At 38.5% G+C, this 24,855-nt stretch overlaps 2 protein-coding genes across 3 annotated transcripts in view; both read right to left on the reverse strand.

Annotated features, from left to right (window-relative positions):
- The window catches only part of LOC106084314 (probable helicase with zinc finger domain), a 61,362-nt gene extending 52,607 nt beyond the window's left edge, over positions 1-8,755 (reverse strand). The window contains exon 1 of one of the 2 annotated variants that reach the window (XM_059361362.1): positions 6,714-8,755. The gene's annotated coding sequence lies outside the window, so the exon portion shown is untranslated. Of the gene's footprint in view, positions 1-5,561; positions 5,729-6,713 lie in introns of those variants that run through there. The other variant, XM_059361366.1, reaches the window with a different exon arrangement.
- A 3,669-nt stretch (positions 8,756-12,424) lies between these two features.
- On the reverse strand, positions 12,425-13,755 carry LOC106094378 (uncharacterized). The gene is made up of 2 exons (XM_013261589.2): positions 13,668-13,755; positions 12,425-13,599 (listed from the first exon to the last, which is right to left on the reverse strand). The coding sequence occupies exons 1-2, from the start codon at positions 13,693-13,695 to the stop codon at positions 12,728-12,730; spliced, it is 900 nt and encodes a 299-aa protein (XP_013117043.2). The 5' UTR covers positions 13,696-13,755; the 3' UTR covers positions 12,425-12,727.
- Positions 13,756-24,855: the final 11,100 nt, after the last annotated feature.

Raw genomic sequence — 24,855 nt, forward strand, 5'->3', positions numbered from 1 at the left:
ATTGGTCTATATTTAAATATAGCTGTCATATAGACTGATCTCAAGATTTATGGCCTTGGGCCCATAAAAGGTTGTTGTTTATAGGTGTTTTAGCATTAAAAAGAAATATCTCAAAACATACATATATATATAACGGATATATATCCGATCTGAGCAGATTTTTTGATATTCACCAAAAATCTTCTTTTCGACTTCCTTCCTTCCTATGCTATATTTCAATGTAATCGAATCATAAATTAAAGAGCTATTGTAATATTGCCATACCATTTTTCGCTGTGCGAATATAGACAACAGTGGGTCACAAGCGTTGTCGTCATCGCCTTCTGCGTCCTCGTCGTCGGACTCCGACCTCTCCCGTGCGGCAATATACGCAACAGCAGCACCCCCAATATTGCCAGGCCATTGCTGGAAAGTGTATCTTTCTTGCAATTGAATGGCAATGGTCTGAAGGTAATGGTCGACGAAATAGTAAATTTAATGAGTTGGAAGAATAAATTGGTTGCAGCGATCCAGGAGACAAAGCTGACCAACCCCTGAAATCCTGCAAAGTTGTCACGGATGCAATGTGCTACGTAAGGATCGCTTAGGGAATGGAGGTGGGGGATTGGCCTTCGTGCAGTAAAGACCCAACTCGCCTGCGCCTGGCGCTAGTGACCCCAACATGGAGTGTATGGGGATAGGTCCTGTATGGAGTCCGGTACTGCCGGCATAGAGCTATACAACGTGTACATACCGCCAGCAGGAAGTTGTAATTAAGTTAATGGACAAGCTTACTATCCCGACATAAGTGGGCTACTGTCTTTAATTGGCATCACGTTTCATGGCATTCTCCCCTAGCCAGAGCAAATTGAAGGCTCAATGTTTTACACGGCGAATGAGGATGCCCCACTGTGATTACGAGAAAATGCAACAGTTCGCCAGACATATCCATTGCATATCCTCATGTCTCCTGAATAACGTATTCTGGCAAGCCGACATTTCTTTGGGATCAGACAGCCTTCCCATAATTCTCACCAACGACCGACCACCCGACTTGGTAACCTCTGAGCGCCGGACGTTTATCAAGCAGAAGAAGGCCAGTCGGGTCGGCTTCAGAAAGTACACCATTGTACACGGCGCTTCAGTGAACTGACACTCCCCTCGAATGAGCTAGTTTCCGAGAGGAAATTCCAAGACATCATTAACGCAGCAGCCTCTCGCTTTATACCAACCGGTCGAATTCCCAAAGTGCGGCCCAATTTCCCGGCACAGGCAGTGGTACTCGCAGATGAGCGTGATGGGATTTATTGCACGGACACCACGGACCCCAGAAACAACAAGCTGAATCTAGAAATTCAAGGTAGTCAACGAATATAAGCGGAGTTTACGACTGGAACACTGGGAGCATTGTAACTTAAGAACAGGTTTAGGCAAGCTGTGGTCTACTGTTAAGTCACTCTCGAACGCTGGTAGACGCGATGGCGGGACCTTAGTCACTTTTGGCGACGTAACTGTGACTGAGCCGAAGAGATGCGCCAATAAATAACCGTTAAACAACCAACCGTCAATTTATTGTGCATCCCGAGAGTGACAGGACTAGGAGGAGAGCCATTCGTCGTACCTGTAGTCTCCGAGCCAAAAGGCAGCCATCACAATTTAGCGTGGACGAAGTTACGAATGTCATCCCTGGCGCCAAGTCATCCAAGGCGTTGGGCGCCGACGGTATCTCTACACTGATGCTGAGTACCTTACGATCTATCTGTAGTTCGAGTACCTTACGACTGTCCTCAATCTGTCTTTGAACACTCTTATAGTACCCGATATCTGGGAGAAGAGCAGAGTGATCCCGCTACTGAAGCCTAGCATGGACCCGGTTAAGGGTAAGTCGTGCAGACCGATCTCTCTTCTCCCACCAGTAGCCAAGACGCTTGAGGGACTACTCCTCCCGAGCCTCGTTGGAGAATTTTCATCCGCCGAACATTAGATTGCTTTGCATGCCATCAGCGAACACATTTGCTGTGGCTTAAAGCAGCCCAGACCATGTGAAAGGACGGTCCTCGTGGCACTGGAACTATCGAAGGCAATCGTCATGGTCAGCCATGCCATACTATTTGAGGACATCGCCAATACGTCTCTCCAGCCAGGCCTGAAACGCAGGGTCGCGAATTATCTGTGTGCTCGCCAGTCATTTGTGGAATTTGGGGATAAAAAGTCGAAGTACCGTAGAGTAAAACAGGGAGTTTCCTCAGGCGGGGTGATATCTCCGGCACTGTTTAACCTCTACCTATCCTCCATTCCACCCCAGACGGCATAGAGATCATATCATACAATCGTTCGCGTATGATATGATCTCTTAATGACATATGGTCCATTAATGACATCTGCGATAGGTTGAACGTCCACCTCTACGCATGTGCCTCGTATTTCACTGCATGAAATCGGGAGATATCTGCCACCAAATCTTCAAACACATTGTTCACTACAAATGCGCGTGATGTGAATAATGAGCATGGGATAGATGTGAGCACCACACAGGCTGGAACATTGAGTTCCGATCTGTATGGTGTTTATTGCTGTCACGAGAAGCTTAGCTACGAGCTACCGGGCGAGTCCACAGGTAGCATAAGGAGGAATGCACCATCCGGAGCAGCTGTAACTGCAGTCGCGGACAATCAGCGCCGGGTTGTCTGCTCAGTTCGCATGTGGACCACCTCCAACAGGAGACAACGATCCTACTCGTGCAAACACACATATATACATGCTGTCTAAGCAATAGTTTCTGGGCTGTTATAGCAGAGGCCTTCCAAATCATCATCTTGTGAATAGGTATCCACCGCCCAGAATGAAGGTCTGCATGATCTAGAGCGTGAGGTTCAGCGCTACAAGAGAGGACCTGTAGATGAAGCGGCATATCAAGTGGGTCTAGGCAACATTCAAGCAGACACTGTAGCAGTTGACCTCCCCCGGCAAACTAGAGTAGATCTGGCTCAATTACGATCCGGCAGAAGCAGCTGCCTCAAATCCTACAGAGCAAGGACTGATGCAGACGTGCAAGATATATGTCCCGATTGTAACCAGGGACCACACGACACACGTCACCTGCTCAACTGCCAAGCCAGAACCACTCGGCTCAGACCCAGATCCCTCTGGACGCACCCCATCTTAATCACAGATGTTCCTGGACCTGGATACTCAACAGAATCAAGGAGACGAAAGATAGAACACAACACACTGCTACAACAATAATATCAATTTTCTCAAATGGCATAGTTCTTCACAAATGTCGCCAGCATTAGGAGAGGGTAATCACCGCTGAACAAAATTTTTTCTGATGTTCTCGCCAAGATTCAAATCAAGGCGTTCAGCGTCATAGGCGCACATGGTAAGCTCTGCGCTACAGTGGCCTCCTTCCTTGTGCCAGTAGTTAAAGCTGGTTTGCATGAAACGAGTCTTCCCTTGGAGACCCCAAAAGTCCTTTCTGTACTTGATATAAAAAAGCAACAAAAATGAGATGGGGGATAGATAGATCGGGAAAATCGCTGTCAGCGAAGTTTTTCCTGATCTAGTAATTTCAAAGCCCTACAATGGTTCAGAGTGACAAGGGTGGACTGAGGGAAAAAGAAGCCAGTTATGGGAAAAGTTGTGAGGCGTTCCTTTTTCTCTTTTCCGTCGGGGCGGGTCATATTTTCAGTAGAAATTCTCTAAAATTTGCGCAAATGTGCATATCCTCTGGTTTAGAGCAGAGATGACAGCCGGTTGTACGTACGAATTGGCCCGATGGAGTCTTTCATTGGCAAGGGCTGCCCCCTCAGTGTACAACACCGAGTTTAAGCTCAATGATAAGAGGCCTCCTTCTTTGAGGAGAAGTTTTTAGGAGGAGGAGATAACCACCGCTGAAAATTTTATGATGGTCTCGCCAGGATTCGAACCCAGGCGTTCAGCATCATAGGCGTACATGCTAACCTCTGCGCTACGGTGGCCCCCAACCAATACCAAATTTCAAAGGTCAATCATGAATATATCAAAAGTTGTTCAATAAAAACAGTCCGCTGCAAAATTTTTATTTTGACGCTTATATCACTTTCGAGAGAAGGGCTTGATATGATATAAAGCGCTGTAACGATGTCACTAGCATGTGACAGGGGACGAGAAGGCTGATTTGCTTGCTCTGGATAATAGATTTTCACTCGCTTCTCCTACATACATAGCTATAACGGGCTCCGATTGCTTTGTAAGAAAACGTGTTTTAATAGATAGACCTCAACAGCAGGATATGAGCATACGAAACAACCATGGTATGAACGCTCGAACGCTCTTTTAGAACCATATTTAATAAATATTCTAAAACACCTATATGTTACTCGTCCAGGAGAGTAATGTGCCACTCTTCCAGAAGAGTGTTTTATAAATCTTCCAAAACATTAATTTCTTACTCGTCCACACGATTCTTGCGCGATTCCAAGATCTTGCAAGACTCTTCTGACCTACTCTTTTGTAACTCATGTGGAAGATTGGCGGAACACTTTTCCCAGAAGATTCGTCTTGAGGACACAACTCCTTACGACTTGGGAAATCGTCTACGAATCTTAGACGAGATCGTCCGCGAACGTAACCTTCATATAGAAGATTCGCGAAAGATTGTTTAGCGATCAAAAATGTTTGCAGGGTATTTATCCCGCGTTACAACACCTAGCGGTGGTGTTCTCGGAAAATTCAGACCTAAATTCTACTCCATATTTTAAGACAATTTTTGACCATTTAAATAAATAAATTATACTTGAATAACCCTTTCATTGTCCTTTCCCTATGACTGGAACGTCATCAATGCCCAAAAATATGATTCCATTTCTTTCAATCCATGAGTTTTATGTATTACACACAAAGTGACAATTCAAAATTCTCTAACATTTAATAAATTTTCCATACCAACCATCCCGACTTCTGCAATTCCTCATAAATATGCCCAAAAGTTAAGGTAAAAATTTCTACAAAACAATTGTCCTTCTGTATTTTCATTATATAAATCCAATTACTAAAAAAAATTATTGCTATTTTTATGAATACATAGTTTTGAACATCCTTATTTAAAATTCTATCTCAAAAAAGAGGAAACCCCTATAAAACTTTCTTTTTCCCTCTCCACACATCTAAAGGAAAATGTTTTTGTAAACAATTAGGTTTTTATGGTGGGGGTGGCAACATATAAACTGGAACGGGGTAAAATTAGACCGGTGACAGACCGGCTTTTATATGGGGGGAGAATGGGGGAAGAGCTACCGACCATCTCCTCAAGTATTTAATAATAGAAAAGGCATAAAAGGAACAAGAAGTAGGTAGTAAGAGTACAAAGTTTTTGTTGCTGTCTGGTAAAAACTTCACACATTTGTCCCGGTTTCCATACACACACACACACACACTCGAAATTGTACATTTTGGAATTTTCTTTTCAGAAGATTAGCTCACATATATAGAATTGAATTGAATACAAAATCCATTTGGATGTTTTTTTATATTATTAATTATTTGCACTTTTTTGTTATTGTCACTTCATCACTTCTATTCTTTCTGCACCCAATACTAACTTTTTCTCGTCGTCTTTTTATTTTAGTGTACAGTCATTTTTTCACATCGAAGGCGACCTTATTTTCTCAAATTTCCTTGCAAACGCATTCAGAACAAAATTCTCGATATGAAACATGTAATTTTGAGAATATTTACAGGCCTAATTACACTAATTTCCTTAGAATCGAAGAAATATCAACATAAATTTAATAAAATAGCCATACCGTCGTTTTTGGGCCGTCGTTTCTGTTCGTCCGACAAGAGACCGCATTGTGATGAGACAAAAGTAAATAATTGGTAGAGAAAAGCAACCGGGTAATTGCTAACTGAACTATTTACTATACATTTACTTAAAATTATGTTAAACAAATACTAATGAAGTAACATGAGTTTCAAAAGTAAAGCATTCTGGAAAGGTAACAAACTTCAATTGGGGTTAAACACAAGAAACCAATGTTTTTTGCATAAATGTTTGCAATCCTTACATATGGTTACTTGAGAGTCGCCTATATTTTCTAGCAACTCTAGCTACTTGTGTCAAAATGGGAGAAGGAAAGAAGAAAAAAAAATAAGGCTGTTGCCAGATTTTAATAAAGCACAAATATAGGGAAATAAACAAAAATGCATACAAGGAAAATCACAGCTTCATTATTAAGAAACTATAGTACACAAAATTTGGACTGAAAGCTTTTAGTCTAGGCATTTATTCTAACATGAAGTTATATATCACAGTATAAGGTAAGTATTCCCATGTTTATTTGCCTGATCCCAAAAATACCGTTTGGAATAAATAAGTGCGAAAATATGGCCACATTTGTTTTTTTTAATATATATTTTTTTTCTTGCACAAAAACAAAAATGTAAATTCTGGTTTTATTGGGTATGTGTAATCCTTCATTTTTTTAGCTTTATTGGAACATACTTTATATTGCTACGTATTTAAGCAATATTATTTTCCCCTACTATTATTTTTAAACACTTCTTTTGACCCCTTTTCTGCGAAACACCTTTCTAAATGTTAAGTAGTCTATCACTTTTCTACTCTTTTCAAGGAAGAAGCAGCTGTTTTCATTTTATGTATTTATTTTGTCATTTGCAAACGTAAATATCACACAATCACTTATGAAAACAACTAGATACATCATATACACAGGTTGTGAATTGCAACTCACTATTTTTAATGTTGTTTTTACAATATTAAATTCACTAAATTTATTTTATACATATTTAGTTTTAGAAGGGCAAGCAATGAGTTTTCTGATTACCAATGGGTAATCAGTACAAAAACAGACTACCTATTAAAAATAAATATATATATACCATTATAAGTTTCACATGTATGAATAAGTTGTACAACAAAATAGAGCCCATTAGAATTTGGACTGGTTTCTTTAATTGCCATGTTTTATTCATTTCATTTCAGTGCAAAACAAATCGTCAGCGTAATGAATCAGGGGTGCGCCTTAGAAAGTTGCATTTTCCCTGTCTGCTTTGCCGAGGGAGATGCAATGGGTGGCGGCGCTCCAAGGATTGCTTCCACTCGTTATCTGTTCAACGCTTCTGCTGATGTGTCTGCGTGAATGCTAATAACTGGGATCTACAGGTTCTCTCTTGTAGCACTGAACATCACGCTCTAGAATATAGAGTCTAGATCATGTAGATCCTCCCTGATATCGCTTGGTGGTGGCCTATCCCCAATTTGGTGATCGGGATGGTCTCTGCGAAAGCAGTCTAATTGATACTCATTAGACAGCATGTAGTTGTGCCTTCGCACTTGTATGATCTTTTTCTCCTTATGGAGGTGGTACAAATAAGAATTGAGGAGTCTGCTCGTCGCAGTACGTCGGGCAGCATTCTGACAGATCTGAATTGTATTCCACTGCGTGTCGCTCAACTGGTGAGTCTACACCGACGTTGAATTGTTTATAGCTGACCATCCAATTGGTTTGTATGTAGTCCATAATTCTTACGCCTTTGACTAACACATTCAACTTCTTATGCATCTGCGCTGACGATAGAATGAACAGTCTGGCAGAAGATTTCGTGGCAGATATCTTCAAATTTCTGGCAGCGAAATAAACGGCAAGATCAGCAAAGTGGTATTCGTGATCGTACAATCGTCCGCACCTCGATGCGGTCTGGAGGGCATGGAATAGAGGAGAGGAAGAGTTGCCGGAGATATCACTACCCCTCGAGGAACTCCCTGTTTCACTCTACGGGCTTCGACTTTTAAATGTTCACAAACGATTGGTGACTACACAGATGGTTCGTAACCAATGTCTTAGGCCCGACTGGAGGGACGTTTTAGCAATATCCTCAAAAAGCGTAATTTACCTTATCGAAAGCTTTCGAGAGGTTCAAAGCCACGAGGACCGTCCTAACGCATGCCTTGACATGAGTTAGACCACGGTTGTTGTTGTTGTAGCAGTGTGTTGTACACTAAGGCGGCAGCCCTTACCGATGAAGGACTCGACGCAATCCGGTATGTACAACCGGCTGGCTACTGACAAAAGAAGAAGGTGAGTCTCCTTTCCAGGCTTCAGTAGTGGGATAACTCTGCCCATTTTCTATATATTGAGAATTATGAGAGTGTTCAGAGAGTGATCTGTATCTTGTACTCGACTCCCTGTATATGCAAGTTCTTCAGCATCAGTGTAGATTCCTTTGAGGCCCAGCGACTTGGACGTTTTGGAGATGCGGATGACATTTGTAACTTCGTCCACGTATTTGTTTGTAGGTTTGTTTGTTTGTGTGTTCCTTATAGACTCAGAACCGATTTTCTTGAAATTTTCACTGATGGTGCATAATGATCCCGTGGTGAATATAGGGTACTACCTTTTTGATATCTGAAGGGGGAACGGACCCTCCCCCTTACCCTAATTTTCTGAATCGCCAGATCTCGGTGGGTGGTGCGATTTAAGCGAAATTTTGTGTGCTCTCTTATAGTAACCTACAAACAAAAATTTGGTATCCAAATTTCGGATGTGATACCTAGGGGGCGCCCCACCCAAAACCTACCAAATATATATATACACAAATCACGACAATATGGGACTCAAATGAAAGGTACTTAAGATCAGAAAACGTATCTGATATCCAATTGTCGGACCAAGTGTTTGGGGGACCACCCGAACTCCCCAAAACACCCCTAAGTCGGACATATTTACCGACCATGGCAATATGAGACTCAAATGAAAGATATTTTTAATAATTTATAGTACATATGTATAATGAAAGTTAACATTAAAATTTATCTTAAAAAATAAAACAGGAATTAAATACTACTCAAACAATAAAATACGAGTAAAATACGAAAGTTTCTGGGGGTCCACCCCTTCCCCAAAACACCCCCAACCAGGACTTATTTACTGACCATGGCAATATGGGGCTAAAATAACAAATATTTTAGTGTAGAATACGAATCTGGTATCCAGATGTGGGACCAAATGTTTGAGGGACCGCCCTGAGAACATCCCCCAAAGACGACAAATTTACGACCATAGCAATATGGGGCTCAAATGAAAGGCCTTTGGAAGTAAAGCACGTATCTGATATCTATGTTCAGAAAAGTGTCTATGGGGCTACCTCACCCCATAACACCCAAATAGGAAGTATTTGCTGACCATTGCAATATGAGGCTCATGAGAGGTATTTTAGAGTAGAACACGAATCTGATATATATTTTCAAAGCCTAGTCACTGAGTGGCGGCCCCATCCCCCAAATCGGTCATGTTTGCGACTATGGAAAAGTGGAGCTCAAATGAAAGGTATTTGGGAGTACAGCATGAATCTGACAACAACATTCGGGACCAACTGTCTAGGGGACGTCCCACCACCATAACAACCCCAAGTAGGACGTATTTGCTCACCAAGACAATTTGGGCCTTCAAGACAGTGGAGCTCGATATTCATAGTTTTTAGAGCCCATACCCCAAACCGGACATATTCCCTGGCTTTTTCAATAAGGTGTTTGAGTAAATGGTATTTGAGATTAGAAAACGAATTTGATATCCAATTATGAGGATATATGTATATATATATATATATATATATATATATATATATATATATATATATATATATATATGTATATATATATATATATATACGGTGTTCATTCACCGTAACGTTGCGTCCAACAGCATCTTTGAAAAAATACGGTCCAATGATTCCACCAGCGTACAAACCACACCAAACAGTGCATTTTTCGGGATGCATGGGCAGTTCTTGAACGGCTTCTGGTTGCTCTTCACTCCAAATGCGGCAATTTTGCTTATTTACTTAGCCATTCAACCAGAAATGAGCCTCATCGCTGAACGGTGAATGAACACATTTCGAACAGAACACAGATTTTGGTAATAAAATTCAATGATTTGCAAGCGTTAAAGCATACTGAGCATCTTTCTCTTTGACACCATGTCTGAAATCCCACGTGATCTGTCAAATACTAATGCATGAAAATCCTAACCTCAAAAAAATCACCCTTTACATATATATATATATATATATATATATATATATATATATATATATATATATATATATATTTATATATATATATATATATATATATATATATATATATATATATATATATATATATATATATATATATATATATATATATATATATATATATATATATATATATATATATATATATATATATATATATATATATATATATATATATATATATATATATATATATAATATATATATATATATAGACCAATCACGACAATATGGTATTAAGATTAGAAAACGTATCTGATATCCAATTATCGGACTAAGCGCCCCTCCCTAAAAACACCCCCAAACAGGACTTATTTACTGACCATCGCAATATGGGGCTCAAATAGAAGGTTTTTTTGTGTAGAAAACGAATATGATATCCAAATGTGAAACCCAGTATTTTGGTTCCCCCCCACCAAAAACACCCCCCACATAGCAATATGGGACTCAAATGAAAGGTCTCTGGAAGTACCCCACGAATCTGATATCAATATTCGGGAAAAAGTCTCTATGGGCCCAACCCACCGACCCACCCCATAACACCACCCAAATAGGAAATATTTGCTGACCATTGCAATATGGGGCTCCAATAAAAGAACAGAACACCCCCCAAACCGGACATGTTTGCCGACTATGAAAAATATAGGGCGCAAATGAAAGGTATTTTGGAGTAGACCACGCATCTGATATCAACATTCGGGACCAACTGTCTAGGGGACAGGACGTATGTGCTCACCATGGCAATTTGGATCTTAAAGAGAGTGGAGCTCTCCACAACGCGGACATATTTGCTGATTTTTTCAATAACAATTTGAGATTAGATAACGAATTTGATATCTAACTTTGAGTCCATTGGCAATTTGGGGTTCAAATTAATTATATTGAGAGTAGAGCACGATGCTGATTTATTTTCAGGGCTAAGTGTTTGGGGGACAACCCACTCCCCAAAACACACCTAAATCGGATATATTTACCGATCAGGTCAATGTGTGGCTCCAATGAAAAGTATTGGGGAGTAGAGTACGAAATTGATCCCCATTTTCGAGACAAATTTTCTGGGGGTCTATCCCTTCCCAAAAACACCCCACAAACAGCAATTATTTATGACCATTGTAATATGGGGCCCAAGTAAAGGTATTTGGGAGTAGAATACGAATCTGATATCCAAATGTGAGACAATGTATTTCCCGAAGAGTACAAATTTACCCACCAAATGAAAGGTATTTGAGATTAGAGAACAAATATGATAACCAATTTTGGAGCCAAGTGATTGGGGTACGCCTCATCCCATAAACGTCCCTCTAACCAATGGCAATATGGGGTTAAATAAATGGTGTTTGAGAGAAAAGCACGATGCGGATATTTTTCTCAGGTCCAAGTGTATGGGGACCAAGTCATCCCGAAAACACCCGTAAATCGGACATACATATTTACGGGTTAAGGCAATATGGGACTCAAATGAAAGGTATTTGGGAGTAGATCACGAAATTCATACCCACTTACGGGACCACGTTTCAGGAGGTCCACACCACTCCCTAATCCCCATGAGAATATCGGGCTCAAATAAAGCCTCTTAAGAATGGAGTACATCTAACATCCAAACTCAAATGACCCTAAACCCATTGATCGAATTCATAAATCAGTAAAGGGATTCAGATAAAGGCATTTAAATTGTTTAACTGTTAAGCCAAGCGATATACATACAAATACTATTTGCGTAGCATGTTTTTTTTTATTTTTAATTGAGTAGTTTTTTAACTTATGTTAAAAAAAGTACGTCATATGCATAGTGTGATTATTTATAGGTCTGATGGCTTCGCATTGTATGAAATGAAATAAATAAAATAAAAAATAAATAAATATAGGATAATTTTGTTCGATATAAAGTAAAAGAAGGCGCAGCGGAGCGGGCCCGGTTCATCTATTTAGTATACAATAAAACTTGAATCGGACAGCACTCATTGATATGTGAGAAGTTTGCCCCATGTTCCTTAATGGTATAGTCATGGACAAATTTGCAATTATTCAGCCACATTGTTTGCTACATGTACATCGGCGGCTTAATGTAAGAATTTTTGGCGCCAGTATTTCGACCTGTCCCTGTTCCTTTATGGAATGATCATGGACAAATTTGCATTTATTCAGCCACGTTGTATGCTACATGGACAGCGGAAGCACAGCGGCGGCTTAATGCGAGAATTTTTGGCGCCAGTATTTCGACCACCAAACTTTCAAGCTTAGATACCTGCCGGCAAATTCAGATGCTTACTCATAAAGAATACTATCAACTTTTTGTTGTTATAATTGTAAAAATTTATTTATATTTAAATGATAATAATTTATATAAAATTAAATAATTTTTGTTTTTTGCTTCAAACGGCGTTGATCTAGTAAAGCGTGAAAATTTTGTTAGAAAGACTGAATTTTGGAAAGTTACTAAAAATGCAATCTACCCTTCTAACAAAGTTTTCATGTTCAATAAAAAATAAGCTCGACTCCGTTTGGGGGGTTAAAAGTAATCAAATACAACGACCGGCACACATAAATAATAGCAAAACACTTTTCAAATAATTTAAAATAACAGATAAAATGACAAAGGAACAGATAAATAAAAAAAAATATGGAGTATAAAACATTCAGTTATTAGCATAAAATACTTAAAATTAATTAACTAAAAATATCGGCGAGCATAACATACATCGGCCATTATAATATCACAATGTTTGGGATTGTTTATGCCCATTTGTTGGAGATCTCTTAAAGTTAGTAATTTAAAACTGTATAGATCGATTTCTTCTCTTTGAAAAATTCCACAATACATGGACAGACCTCTGTGGTGAAGAATTTTTGATATGTTTGAGCACAGGGGCTTTAAAGGCACAGGTGAGGCTAGAAGAAAATTAGTGTTTTTGTCAGCGAGACTACGAGGTTGCAAAAATGTATGTCTTCTCTCCTGTTGTTTATTTTTCAGATTGTGTTCTTGAAGCTGACGTTGACTTAGCTTTTGTTGCTTCGCATCAAGTATTATATTGGGATTTTTCTGTTTAAGTGGGGTGCGGACGTTTGTAGGTGTCGAAATATATTCTTGAGATGTATTTTGTGACCTGACATCTGGCGCTTTGACAATTTTAATAATAGGACGATGCTGATTAGGCATTTGGTTCAATGCTGCTGTTGGCTGCTTGTGAGTTTGACATTCCTTCGCTTGATGACAACAGTGCTGTTTTGGTGGATCTTTCAGCTGCAGGCGAATAAATGGCTTTTCGGCAGGGTTCTTTTGCTCCTGTTGAGGTTCAAATATATTTCGAATTCTACGAAATTTCTCCGAATAACGTTGCCTTGGCACTGGACTGTCTCTTCTAGATTTAAGATGGCCACAGTCTTTAGTGGCAGATATTTGTGGATCTTTTCGCTGCTCGTTGTGATGCATTTGACGCACATCATTAATATAGGCATCTAAAGAACCATCATTACCCACAAAATCAAAGTTAAATGAGGAGTTTTCATCAAGTGGCGTTAGAGGAGTTAGAGGTGAATTGGGCACTAAAATCACACAAGATTTGAGGTTAGGAAAGATTTGGACTTTTTAAAATTATTTATTTTATACGTACACTTTTGCATGTACGCATACCGTTCCATTTTGAAGGGGCAATTTATTTAAAATACCGATATAGAACAAAATTATCAAACAATTATAAAAACACAGATAAAACAAATTTGGCCGAGCTAAAATACACGAATACTGCGAAAAAAAAAACGAAATTTGTTAACAAAAAACCGTTATATTGGGATGGTTCTAAAGAGTACTCTGCCGAAACCAATCCTGGTTTTAGACTGTGATCATGGAATGTTTACATGGAAAGATTGGTCACTTGTTTTTTAAAACAACCATGACATAATTACCAGGTAGGGTACCGTAAATAGCTGAGTACAATTTTTTCTCGCGAAGTACACTATCTGTCAACAAGTTTTGGTTGTGTGTGTCTATTTTAGTTAAGTACCATAGTACACGCAATCAACGAAAAACGGCGTGAACTAGTTACATACACAAAATCAGAGTTCTACTAATCACTGATATTGACAGATGCACTCAATATTTTGTTGTTGGGCAACTGCCGCTACCTTGATTGGAATATTAAACCCCGTTTACACTGTTCATTAAATCCGGATTTAAGGCTCTCGTCAGCTGATTTTAGAAAGGGAAAACAAATGATCGAGTCATAAAATCCGGATTTAAAGAGCAGTGAAAACGGGATTTTAATTTATTCCGATTGTAGACTGTTGAGCTTTGTTTTTGAGCATAGCGTTAGCAAAATGCCGGGGGAGGTCCATTTCTTCAGCTGCAATGGGAGGCGGTCATTCTCCAAGGATTACATTCACCCGCGAGCTATTCACCGGATCTACTACCGTGTCTGCATGAATGTTGTCTAGACCTACTTGATATGCCGCTTGATCTAGAAGTTCTCTCTTGTAGCGCTAAACGCTCTAGTTCATGTAGATCTACTTTAAGGCTTCTAGGCGGTGGATAGCTATTCATAAAATGGTGATTTGGATGGTCTCTGCGATAACAGCCCAACGTGTTCGTAAAGTAGTTTTTTAGTTAGCGCTTTTATTTCTCATTCAAGGCCAATACAGACGCTCCGCGTTGAGAATTTTTCGTTGAAAACTGCAACTCTGCAAACAAATATTAAAAAAGCAACGCGCAAAAGTTAAACAATTTTTAATATTGATGACCAAACACACTACTTCAAGTGTGGCGACACCGAATGACGCATGGCGAAACAATTAAAAGTGGTCTCATTTGTACAACAACCATATATCATATGGTGCAATCCGCCATCAAGCTGATGGCGACGTTTTGCCAAAGAACACAAAGAAATTTGTGTGCGTGTGTGTATACGAGTGCGTATATGAGCTGAGAATATGCAAGAAAGAAGATGAAAACAAAAAGAATGCAAACAAAAATCTGACATCTTAATGCTCTTAAACATGGGGCTGCTGTTTACTTGAGACCACCTTTTTAAATCCGCCTTGGGTTTCAAGCGTCAAAGTTGAAATGTTTTTAACTTTTGGGCGTTGCTTTTGTGGAATTTGTGTGCAGAGTTGTATTTTTGCTTTTGTGGGATTTTTGTGCAGATATGCAAATTTGCAACGCGACGTTCAAGACGAAAGCTCAACTCGCTCATTCTGTTTTGGCTTTGAGAGCGTTAAGCCTTGTTTTTTAGCGCCGCATTACAAAATTGCAAATCTGCACAAAAAATGCCACAAAAGCAACACGGAAAAATGTCAAGTTTGACGCTTGAAAGCGAACCTCTTTCTACCACGCGAATATTAAGTCAGGATGTACTAATAAGGTGCAGTCATGCGAACAGCTGAGTGCAATTGTTTGTATTTTTGTTTTGAGTTTGCAGTAAATCTAAATGTCATAGGCTTGATATCACAACTGTGAAATTTTTTTAAAATCCTGAAAGGATGATCCGATATTCTACACATAAGAAACAAAACAGTGTTATAATGACGAAAAAACAAATATAAAACTCATTTGTAGAAGATAAGTTGTAAAATAAAGTATATTTCTAAAACCACTTTTTCAAGGCGACGCTCATCAACGCGCTCATTCTGTTTAGGTCTTAAGCTCATTTTGCACGATCTGATATGTCGTATGCAGCGTTGCCGTTTTTGGTAAGTTCCTACCAAAATTGGTAGATTTTTATTCTCTTGGTTGGTGGTAGGCTGACTCCAATTTTTTGTAAGTCTTTCCTACGTCGTGGATAACTTAAAATTCGTTATGCGTTAAGAATGCAGTGCAAACCCATGGATGTCGATGGTGAAGGGGTCTCTGCTTCAAATTTTAGTAAAAAGGCCGTAAGTTCTGATATTGATTAATTGGTACCAATGTTATGGGATATCTTCCAAATTTTATGTGAAATGCGTCTTTTTTGCTTTCAATGCCTTCAATCAGAAAACAGGGCTATGTGGCAGCTGCATACAATCTATGGTTCATGCACAGATTGAGAAGTTCATGCAACTCACTGCAAAATGGTTAGTAAATGCGTATTTCTGGGCTCAACATTTAAATCGGGAGATACTTTATCCGATCTCGACACGGTTGTTCATTAAAATCGGGGCAAAAATATGATTTTATGAACTTAAGATTTCTTATCGCGAGATCGGTATAAAGGGTGCTCTATTAAGATATAGGTCATCTTTCAACGTAAGGCTATAGAGCGATTTCAACAAACAGACGGACGTACATGTCTAGATCTTTTATGAATAACGACGATCTAATACTTCGTAGCGTCGAAAATGTATAATTTAATGTGTTCGAAACGAAATTCCAGAACGGCCAACTGATCCGTTCGGTGGTGGTTATAAAAACAAACCACATTTTTGCCTTGTAGAACATTTGGTAGGTTTTGGTCGTGTTTGGTGAGTGGCAACACTGGTCGTATGTAATTTCAAAAGTAGCAGTTCTGAAAGATGTACACATCGTGTGATAAGGGTGGTACTATGTTCACTTTTAGCGAAATTTTTTCATGATTAATTTTTTTAGATAATAGATTTTTAAGCAATAGAACTTGCTGATTTTATTCAAAAGGACATTCCCTCATTACTTATGATAAAATTTCACATAAGTATTATGTTTTTACTGAGATTTTTTTAGTGTTTCAAAAAAGTAACCGTGAATAACATGTGTTTTCATCGGTGAAAAACCAACATAGTACCAGCCAATGCGTACGAAAAATTTAATATGACAAATGGATATTGGAATAGGTATGCAATTTTTCGAACATACATGTAGACACATGTCTATAAAAAAGTACAAAACATGCCGATTAGAGCGCACTCTAATCATATTTGACATACACAAGGCAAGTCTTATGAATACAGAAAGTGACAGCTCATATGACATGTCTGATTGTGTAATTGCCACATTAGTGCATATCATTTTAGAGTCCAGACCGCAAGCTTACAATATATGGCGAAACAATTACAGGCGGTCTCATTTATACAACAAACACAAATAATATGGTGCTATCCGCCATCTCGTCATCAAGCTGATCGACGTTTTGCCAACTCACACAAAGAAATTTGTGTGCGTAAAGGATCAGAGAATATGCAAGAAAGAAAGTAAAATCCCGTTTACACTGCTCATTATATCCGGATTAAGGCTCTCGTCAGCTGATTTTATAAAGGGAAAACAGATGATCGAGCCATTAAATCCGGATTTTAAGAGCAGTGTAAACGGGGTTTTACAACAAAGAGAATGCAAACAACAATCTGACATCTTAATACCGTCAAACTGAACAGCTGTTAACAGCTGTTCACGTGAGACCACCTTATTAAATCCGCTTTGAACACAGCCAGAAAACGTTCGCTCGTGTGTGAACGTGTGCAGGTAAAATGATAAAGAAAAACACGTATGCAAAGAGAACGTGCAAAAAATGGGGTGGTTGCTGTGAACGTAAACACAGAGTTGACATCTTATTACCTTCAAATTGGCCGGCCACTGACCGGCTGTTTTCAGCTGTTCACGTGAGACCACCTTTTTAAATCTACTTTGCATATTGCCCAGGATTCACTAATAGAAAGTTAGGTCACTTGCGAAAACATAAAGTTGATAGGCCCCATGAACATCATTAAGGATGTCAAATCAGACGATTGAAAGTGTCATTATATAAGAGAAAACGTAAACAAAGAATGAATGTAAAAAGAGAACAAGTTGACATTCCCAATGCCAAGGACAGCCAAAAATAGAAAAAAGAATTAAGTCGCCTGATCGCTTGGCTTAACCTTAACCTTAAGTGGATCCCGCATATTACCCATGACAAGTACCAACTACCAGGTAGTGTACCGTAAACACCTGAGTGCAATTTTTTCTCACGAAATGCACTATCTGTCAACAAGTTTTGGTTGTGTGTGTGTATGTATTATAGTTAAGAACCATCATACACACAAACAACGATCACTTGTTATGACAGATAGTGAACTCAATATTTTGTTGTTGGGCAACTGCCACTACCTGTAAATGAATATATCTTGCTTCCTACCCTGACATAATTATCAGGGTAGGAAGCAGCTGAGTACGATTTTTTCTCACGATGTGCACTATCTGTCAATAAGTTTTGGTTGTGTGTGTATTAAAGTTAAGAGCCATAACACACACAAACAACGAAGAAAAATGTTGAGTCCTTTTTATACCATAGACATACCTAATAATGCTGTTGAATGCTACATTTAATTTTCGTTGACTTAGTGTATCGCAGTTTGATAAAAGTTCACACCCATAAATCAGACCTGGAATTAGAAATGTCTTTGCTACATCGTTCACGCAGCTTTGCATATGTCTGACCGGTTACAGCATTTATATGATTTGACCAAGTTAAAGAACTGTTAAAATTTACACCTAAATTCTTAGCACTAGACACAATATCAATTTTCTCTCGTTTTCTTTATTGGGTTGCCCAAAAAGTAATTGCGGATTTTTTAAAAGAAAGTAAATGCATTTTTAATAAAACTAAGAATGAACTTTAATCAAAAATACCTTTTTTACACTTTTTTTCTTAGACAAGCTAAAAGTAACAGCTGATAACTGACAGAAGAAAGAATGCAATTACAGAGTCACAAGTTGTGAAACAATTTGTCAACGCCGACTATATGAAAAATCCGCAATTACTTTTTGGGCAACCCAATATTTTCTAACCTATTCTAAAGTTAATTTTAACGATTTCACAAAATTCTAAAGTTTATTCTAAATATTTTCTATAATGATATCCGAAAATGTTTATTTCTTACCTGGATTACCAGTTCAGGCGTCGTGGTTTCGATTCCTGCCAGAAGCCTTGGTCTGTCGCTACTGTGGTATCACAATGGACTTAAGAAATTGTCTAAGTGAGTTTGAAAAAGACTGTCATTCTTACCGAACCTATAAGACTGCACTATTACTATAAGATTTAATCTTGTTGTGTAGGTATTCATTAAATAAATAAATTGTTATTGGAAGCAGGGATGGAAAATACAAATTTTGAAGTTTGACAGCCTAGTGGGAATTCGCGCTACCATACCCACAGGGTTGCATCGTTGATTTCGTTGTTGTTGGGCTTATGACTTTACCTTCTAATTGTACCAAGATTGAGAGCTTGCAAATTTCTACTGGAGGGTTTTTGTCCCAGCAGAAATTTGCAGCATCGAACAGCTGTTTTATGAAAACCTGATGTTTAATTCAAAAAAATAGCTAAAGAGAGAAGGCTATTCTCAATCTCCTGTAAATTGTTAATGTTGGCACTATATTCGGTTTACTCGGTGGAATTTCATATAAAAAAATAAGCGGAAAATTTGATGAAAACTGTTCATTTCGCTATAGCTTGTTTTTTATCTAGGGAAAAATTACAGTTCATGATGCCCAAAAAGCGCCCAACCACATTCTGCTCGCAACAAGTCGTTTTCTTACGTAAAATAAACGCTATCGCCAACTTTTAATTGTAACAAGTGTTCTACGACGAATTACCGATGTCCGTGTGTCTGTCCGTACGTCTGTTTTAATCACTCTATAGCCTTCAAAAATTGAGATATTGAGCTTAAATTTGACACAGATACGTCTTTTTGATGCACGCTGGTTAGGTTCTTGAACGGGCCAAATCGGACCATTTTTGGATATAGCTGCTATATAGACCGATCTGCCGATTAAAGGTCTAGTGTCCATAAATGCTTTATTTTTTATCCGATTTCGCTGAAATTTGAAACAGTGAGTAGCTTAAGGCTTCCCGACATCTGAACTAAATATGGTTCATATCGGACCATATTTAGATAAAGTTAACATATATACCGATCTGCCGATAAAGGGTCTGAAGCCCATAAAAGCTTTATTACTCGAATTCGCTGAAATTTGAAACAGTGGGTTAATTTAAGCCTCCCGACGTCTGACCTAAAAATGGTTCAAATCGGACTATGTAGATATAGCTTCCATATGGACCGACCTCCCGATTAAGGGTCTGAAGCCCATAAAAGCTTCGTTTTTTTAACCGATTTCGCTGAAACATAGGACCCAAATGTGGTTCAGATCGGACTATATTTAGATATAGCTCCCATATAGACCGATCTGCCGATAAAGGGTCTGAAGCCCATAAAAGCTTTATTTATCACCCGATTTCGCCGGAATTTGATACAGTGAGTTGTTTTGAGGCTCCCGATATCCGAGCTTAATATGGTTGAGGTCGGACTATATTTAGATATAGCTGCCATATGAACCGATCTGCCGATAAAGGGTCCAAAGCCCATAAAACCTTTTTTTTATCCGATTTCGAGGGTAGCTTTAGGTCTCCCGACATACGTCGCAAATATGGTTCGGATCGGACTGTATTTAGATATAGCTTTCATATGGACCGATATGGCGATTAAGGGTCTGAAGCTCATAGAAGCTTTATTTAATACCCAATTTTGTTGAAATTTGAAATACAAAATTCAACATTGACTTTTATCTAGTAGACCACTCAATGTCCGTGTCGAAAGGGGGTTTACATATATACCCGAGGTGGTGGGTATCCAAAGTTCGGCCCGGAACTTAATGTCTTTTTACTTGTTTAAACTATTCTTTGAATAGAAGGCATTAAACAATGGTCTAATGCCGGACAATATCCTGCAATGGAATCTCAATAAAGCTGAGTATTCCGTTCAGCTTTCCAGGCGGAATGCTGTCAAAATCCATATAAAAAAAAACGTTGGCTAAAAATAGGCGGAAAAATAGTACTCTGCTTATAGTGAGGAAAATGGCAAAAAACTATTATAGAAGCATCACTTGAAACTATTGCCGTCATTATTTTTGTTTGTTTTATTGGTTTCAGCGGTTCGTTTTTCTTTATTTATTTGAGAAAAAGTAAACAAAATGGAGAAAACAATAAAAGATAAAGAAACGTGTTTTGGTATGGAAACAAAAACATTTGATAGCTGTCAAATTTCGCTCGCCAAACAACTAAAAATTTTAGCGGCTATTCCGAATAAAATATCAACCCTTACATTTTAAGATCGAAAAAAAAGCCAAGAGACATACTTCTAAAATAAATAAAAATGTCTCTTTCATTGCATGGCGAAGCAATTAAAGGTGGGCTCATTTGTATAACAACCACAAATCATATGGAGCAATCTGCCATCTTGTCATCAAACTGATCGTACCTTTGCCAACACACGCAAAGAAATACGTGTGCGTTCATGAGCAGAGAATATGCAAGAAAGAAGATAACAAAAAAGGAAATGCAAACAAAATTATGTCATCTTAATACCGTCGAACCTGACCGGCTGTTAACAACTGATCGCGTGAGACCACCTTTTTAAATCCTCAATGCGGAAAGCAACGTGCAAAAGGTAAACAATTTTTAACTTTGACGATTGAACTCGTGCAGGATACCAAATAAAGAGATGAGTGAATGCATAAAATGAGACCTTCGGCAAAAAGGAAAGATTGATTCGGATTCCAGTGAGTGCATAAGTATTATTTTTCTTGTCGTCTGCTATCGTAGTAAGAAATTCGTACGAAGGCAACGTGGATGATTTAGTAAAAGCGTGGGTAAACACACACATGCCCTGTTTTTTTTAACATAAAAAAAATGTTTGCAAACGATTTATGTGATCAGTTCATATTTTGAAAATGACAGCGAGACGCTTTCATATACATCAAGTGCAGGGAGCAATTTCTCAAAACTCACTGTAACGGCTATGAATTCGAGATAAAAATACTCGCAAGCATGACATAATTACCAGGTTGTGTCACGTAAACAGCTGAGTTGCGGTGTGCGGCTTAATGTGCAACCCCAACGCCATCTACTAGCGAATAGTAGACAGCCAGCGGTTACAAATCGCCTCCCGTCAACGAAAGAGAAAGCCAGCTGACACGAACTGACAACTATGGCTACCACCATATGTTTTGTTGGTGCCCGCTGGAAGTCAAATTTGATGATGGAGGAGGCTTCCTTCTTTTTCGATTGGAACTTGGCAGCGAATGGAGGTGGAGCTCAGCGAACGACAAGAGGGAAAAGGAAACACCAGAGAAAAATTTTATAGATTTTATTTTATTGAATTTTGTTTTTTTGAATTGAAAATGAATGTGAATCAAAATGTAAATATAATTTAAAAAAGCCAGAAGGTGCAAACAAGTGACACTTCTTGAAAGAAATTCATTTTAAGAAAAATGCTTCAAAGGCGGGCAACTAAGCCACAAAAATCTCAGCGAGGGACCCAGACGCTGTTGCATACCCCAGCGTCAATAAGGTATTCCATAAAGATTCTCATGACCAGGAAACCCGACTGCAATACGAACGTTTGGCTCTCGGACTGTTGATTCTTTTTGTTGAAAATGTAGTTTTTTGTATAAAAAAAAAGAGAGAAAAATGATAGGTAGGGACAGCATTAGTGGCATTAGGGACCTTATTGACCGCAATGGCCGTTACCAAGGCCGCATTCTACACTGGCAGTCCATTAACATTCATCCGAAGCTGACGAAGCGATGCAAAACATCTGAAAAGAGGGGAAATTCCAAAATTTTAATTATTGGTTTTTTTAAATAAGTTTTTTTTTTTTAAAGAATAGTTAACGATTTTATATCTTCCAATTGTTTGAAAGTTATTAGACCCAGTTAAAATTTAATTTTTTTAAAATTCTAATTTTAAATTTTGTATTTTATCTAAACATTATTAATGCTGTAAAACTTTTTCCAATTTAATAAAAACAAGTAAGAGAGTGCTAAGTTCGGCCGGGCCGAATCTTATGTACCCTCCACCATCCATTGCATTTGTCGAGTTCTATGCGCGGTATCCTCCTTTTTTAGGCAAACACAGAATATTGAATAAGAACTGCTATGCTATTTAAGTTATAGTCCGATTCGGACCATAAATGAATCCTGACCATTGTAGAAGTCATTGTGTAATAGGGGCTCAAAAAGCAAAATCGGGAGAAAGGTTTATATGGGAGCTGTATCAAGCTATTGATCGATTCAGACCATATTAGACACGTATGTTGAAGGTCATGAGAGAAGCTGTTGTACAAAATTTCTGCCAAATCGGATGAGAATTGCGCCCTCTAGAGGTTCAAAAAGTCAAGATCCCAGATCGGTTTATATGGTAGCTATATCAGGTTATGTACCGATTTGCGCCATATTTAGCACAGTTATTGCAAGTCATAACAAAACACATCATGCAAAATTTTAGCCAAATCGGATGGGAATTGCGTGCTCTATTGGCTCAAGAAGTCAAGATCCAAGATCGGTTAAATGACAGCTATACCAGATTGTGAACCGATTTGAATCATACTTAACATAGTTGTTAAAAGTGATACCAAAACACTACGTGCAAAATTTCAGTCAAATCGGACGAGATTTGCGCCCTCTAGAGGCTTAAGAAGTAAAGACCCAAGATCGATTTATATATCAAAACATGGATCGATTTAAAACATACTTAAGGCAGTTGGCGATAGTGATAACAAAACACCACGTGCAAAATTTCAGTCAAATCGGACGAGAATTGTGCCCTCTAGAGGCTCAAGAAGTCAAGACCCAAGTTCGGTTTATATGGCAGCTATTGATATAACATGGACTGATTTGGCCCGTTTACAATCCTAACCTACACTAATAAAAAGTATTTGTGCAAAATTTTAAGCGGCTAGCTTTATTCCTTCGAAAGTTAGCGTGCTTTCGACAGACAGATGGACGGACATGGCTAGATCGCCTTAAAATGACATGACGATCAAAAATATATATACTTTATGTGGTCTCAGACGCATGTTTTGAGGTGTTACAAACAGATGGTGGAGGGTATAAAAACGTGAATTTGTATTATGAATTATTCTTGAAAATACTTGCCTTATTAATTGAGTGATGGAAGGCTAAACTGCCACTACCTGTAAATTAATATATCTTGCTCCCAAGTGCCGAATGGTGGTTGCTTTTCAAGATTATCTGCTCAACAGCGGGATTCGCTGGATAAGTTTAAGCCAAGCGATCAGCCGTATACAAATTTTGTAACTCACTAATGCGTGTTTACGCGTGCATGTCAGAAAAAGTTATATTAGGTTGGTTTGTATAGTGTGAGTTACACATCAAATGTACGCACGCACCTGACAAAATAAGTTAACAAACTCTCAACTTTGAACGCGTTTCGGGGGCACAACACATGATTTGCATATGTTTACTGTTCAATAACTTTTTATTAAAAACATATTCAAACACATCATTGCCAATTTCCACTGAAATTAACTTCGGAAATGACATAAATAAGCTGATTTCTAGAAATTCGTGAGCAGCAAAAAGCTCATGGTATGTAACTTGAAACAAAAGAACACATGTGGGCGCATTAGATTGCTTAAGTATGCATAAGTATGACATAATTACCAGGTAGTGTACCGTAAACAGTTGAGTACATTTTTTTCTCGCGAAGTGCTCTATCTGTCAACGAGTTTTGGTTGTGTGTGCCGCGAACTAGTAACATACACAAAATCAGATTTGTACTAATCACTGATTTTGACAGTAAGTGCACTCATTATTTTGTTGTTGGACAACTGCCACTACCTGTAAATGAATATATCTCGTGCATAAGTCTTGGTCTGTAACTCCGGCTTTAAGGATGCAACTCTGCAAACAAGTCATACGAAAACGACGTTCAAAAATTAAACTGCTTCACGTTGGCAACACGCTGCAGTTTAATCGTCTGAAGGATGGTACAATATTAGTTTTCCACAGTTGAAAACACTATTTTTTTCACGATTACTTTATTGAAACACTACAAAACTCTCTATGAAAACATAATGCTTTTATGA

Source organism: Stomoxys calcitrans, chromosome 1 (genome assembly GCF_963082655.1).
Source record: "Stomoxys calcitrans chromosome 1, idStoCalc2.1, whole genome shotgun sequence".
Taxonomy (NCBI): Eukaryota; Metazoa; Arthropoda; class Insecta; order Diptera; family Muscidae; genus Stomoxys; species Stomoxys calcitrans.

Bases quoted from the DNA above. Each gene is read 5' to 3' on its own strand.
- LOC106094378 (XM_013261589.2), bottom strand. From the start codon at position 13,695: ATGGAACGGTATGCGTACATGCAAAAGT. The intron at 13,600-13,667 runs GTACGTATAAAA...GTGTGATTTTAG, and splicing joins GTATGCGTACATGCAAAAGT to TGCCCAATTCACCTCTAACT.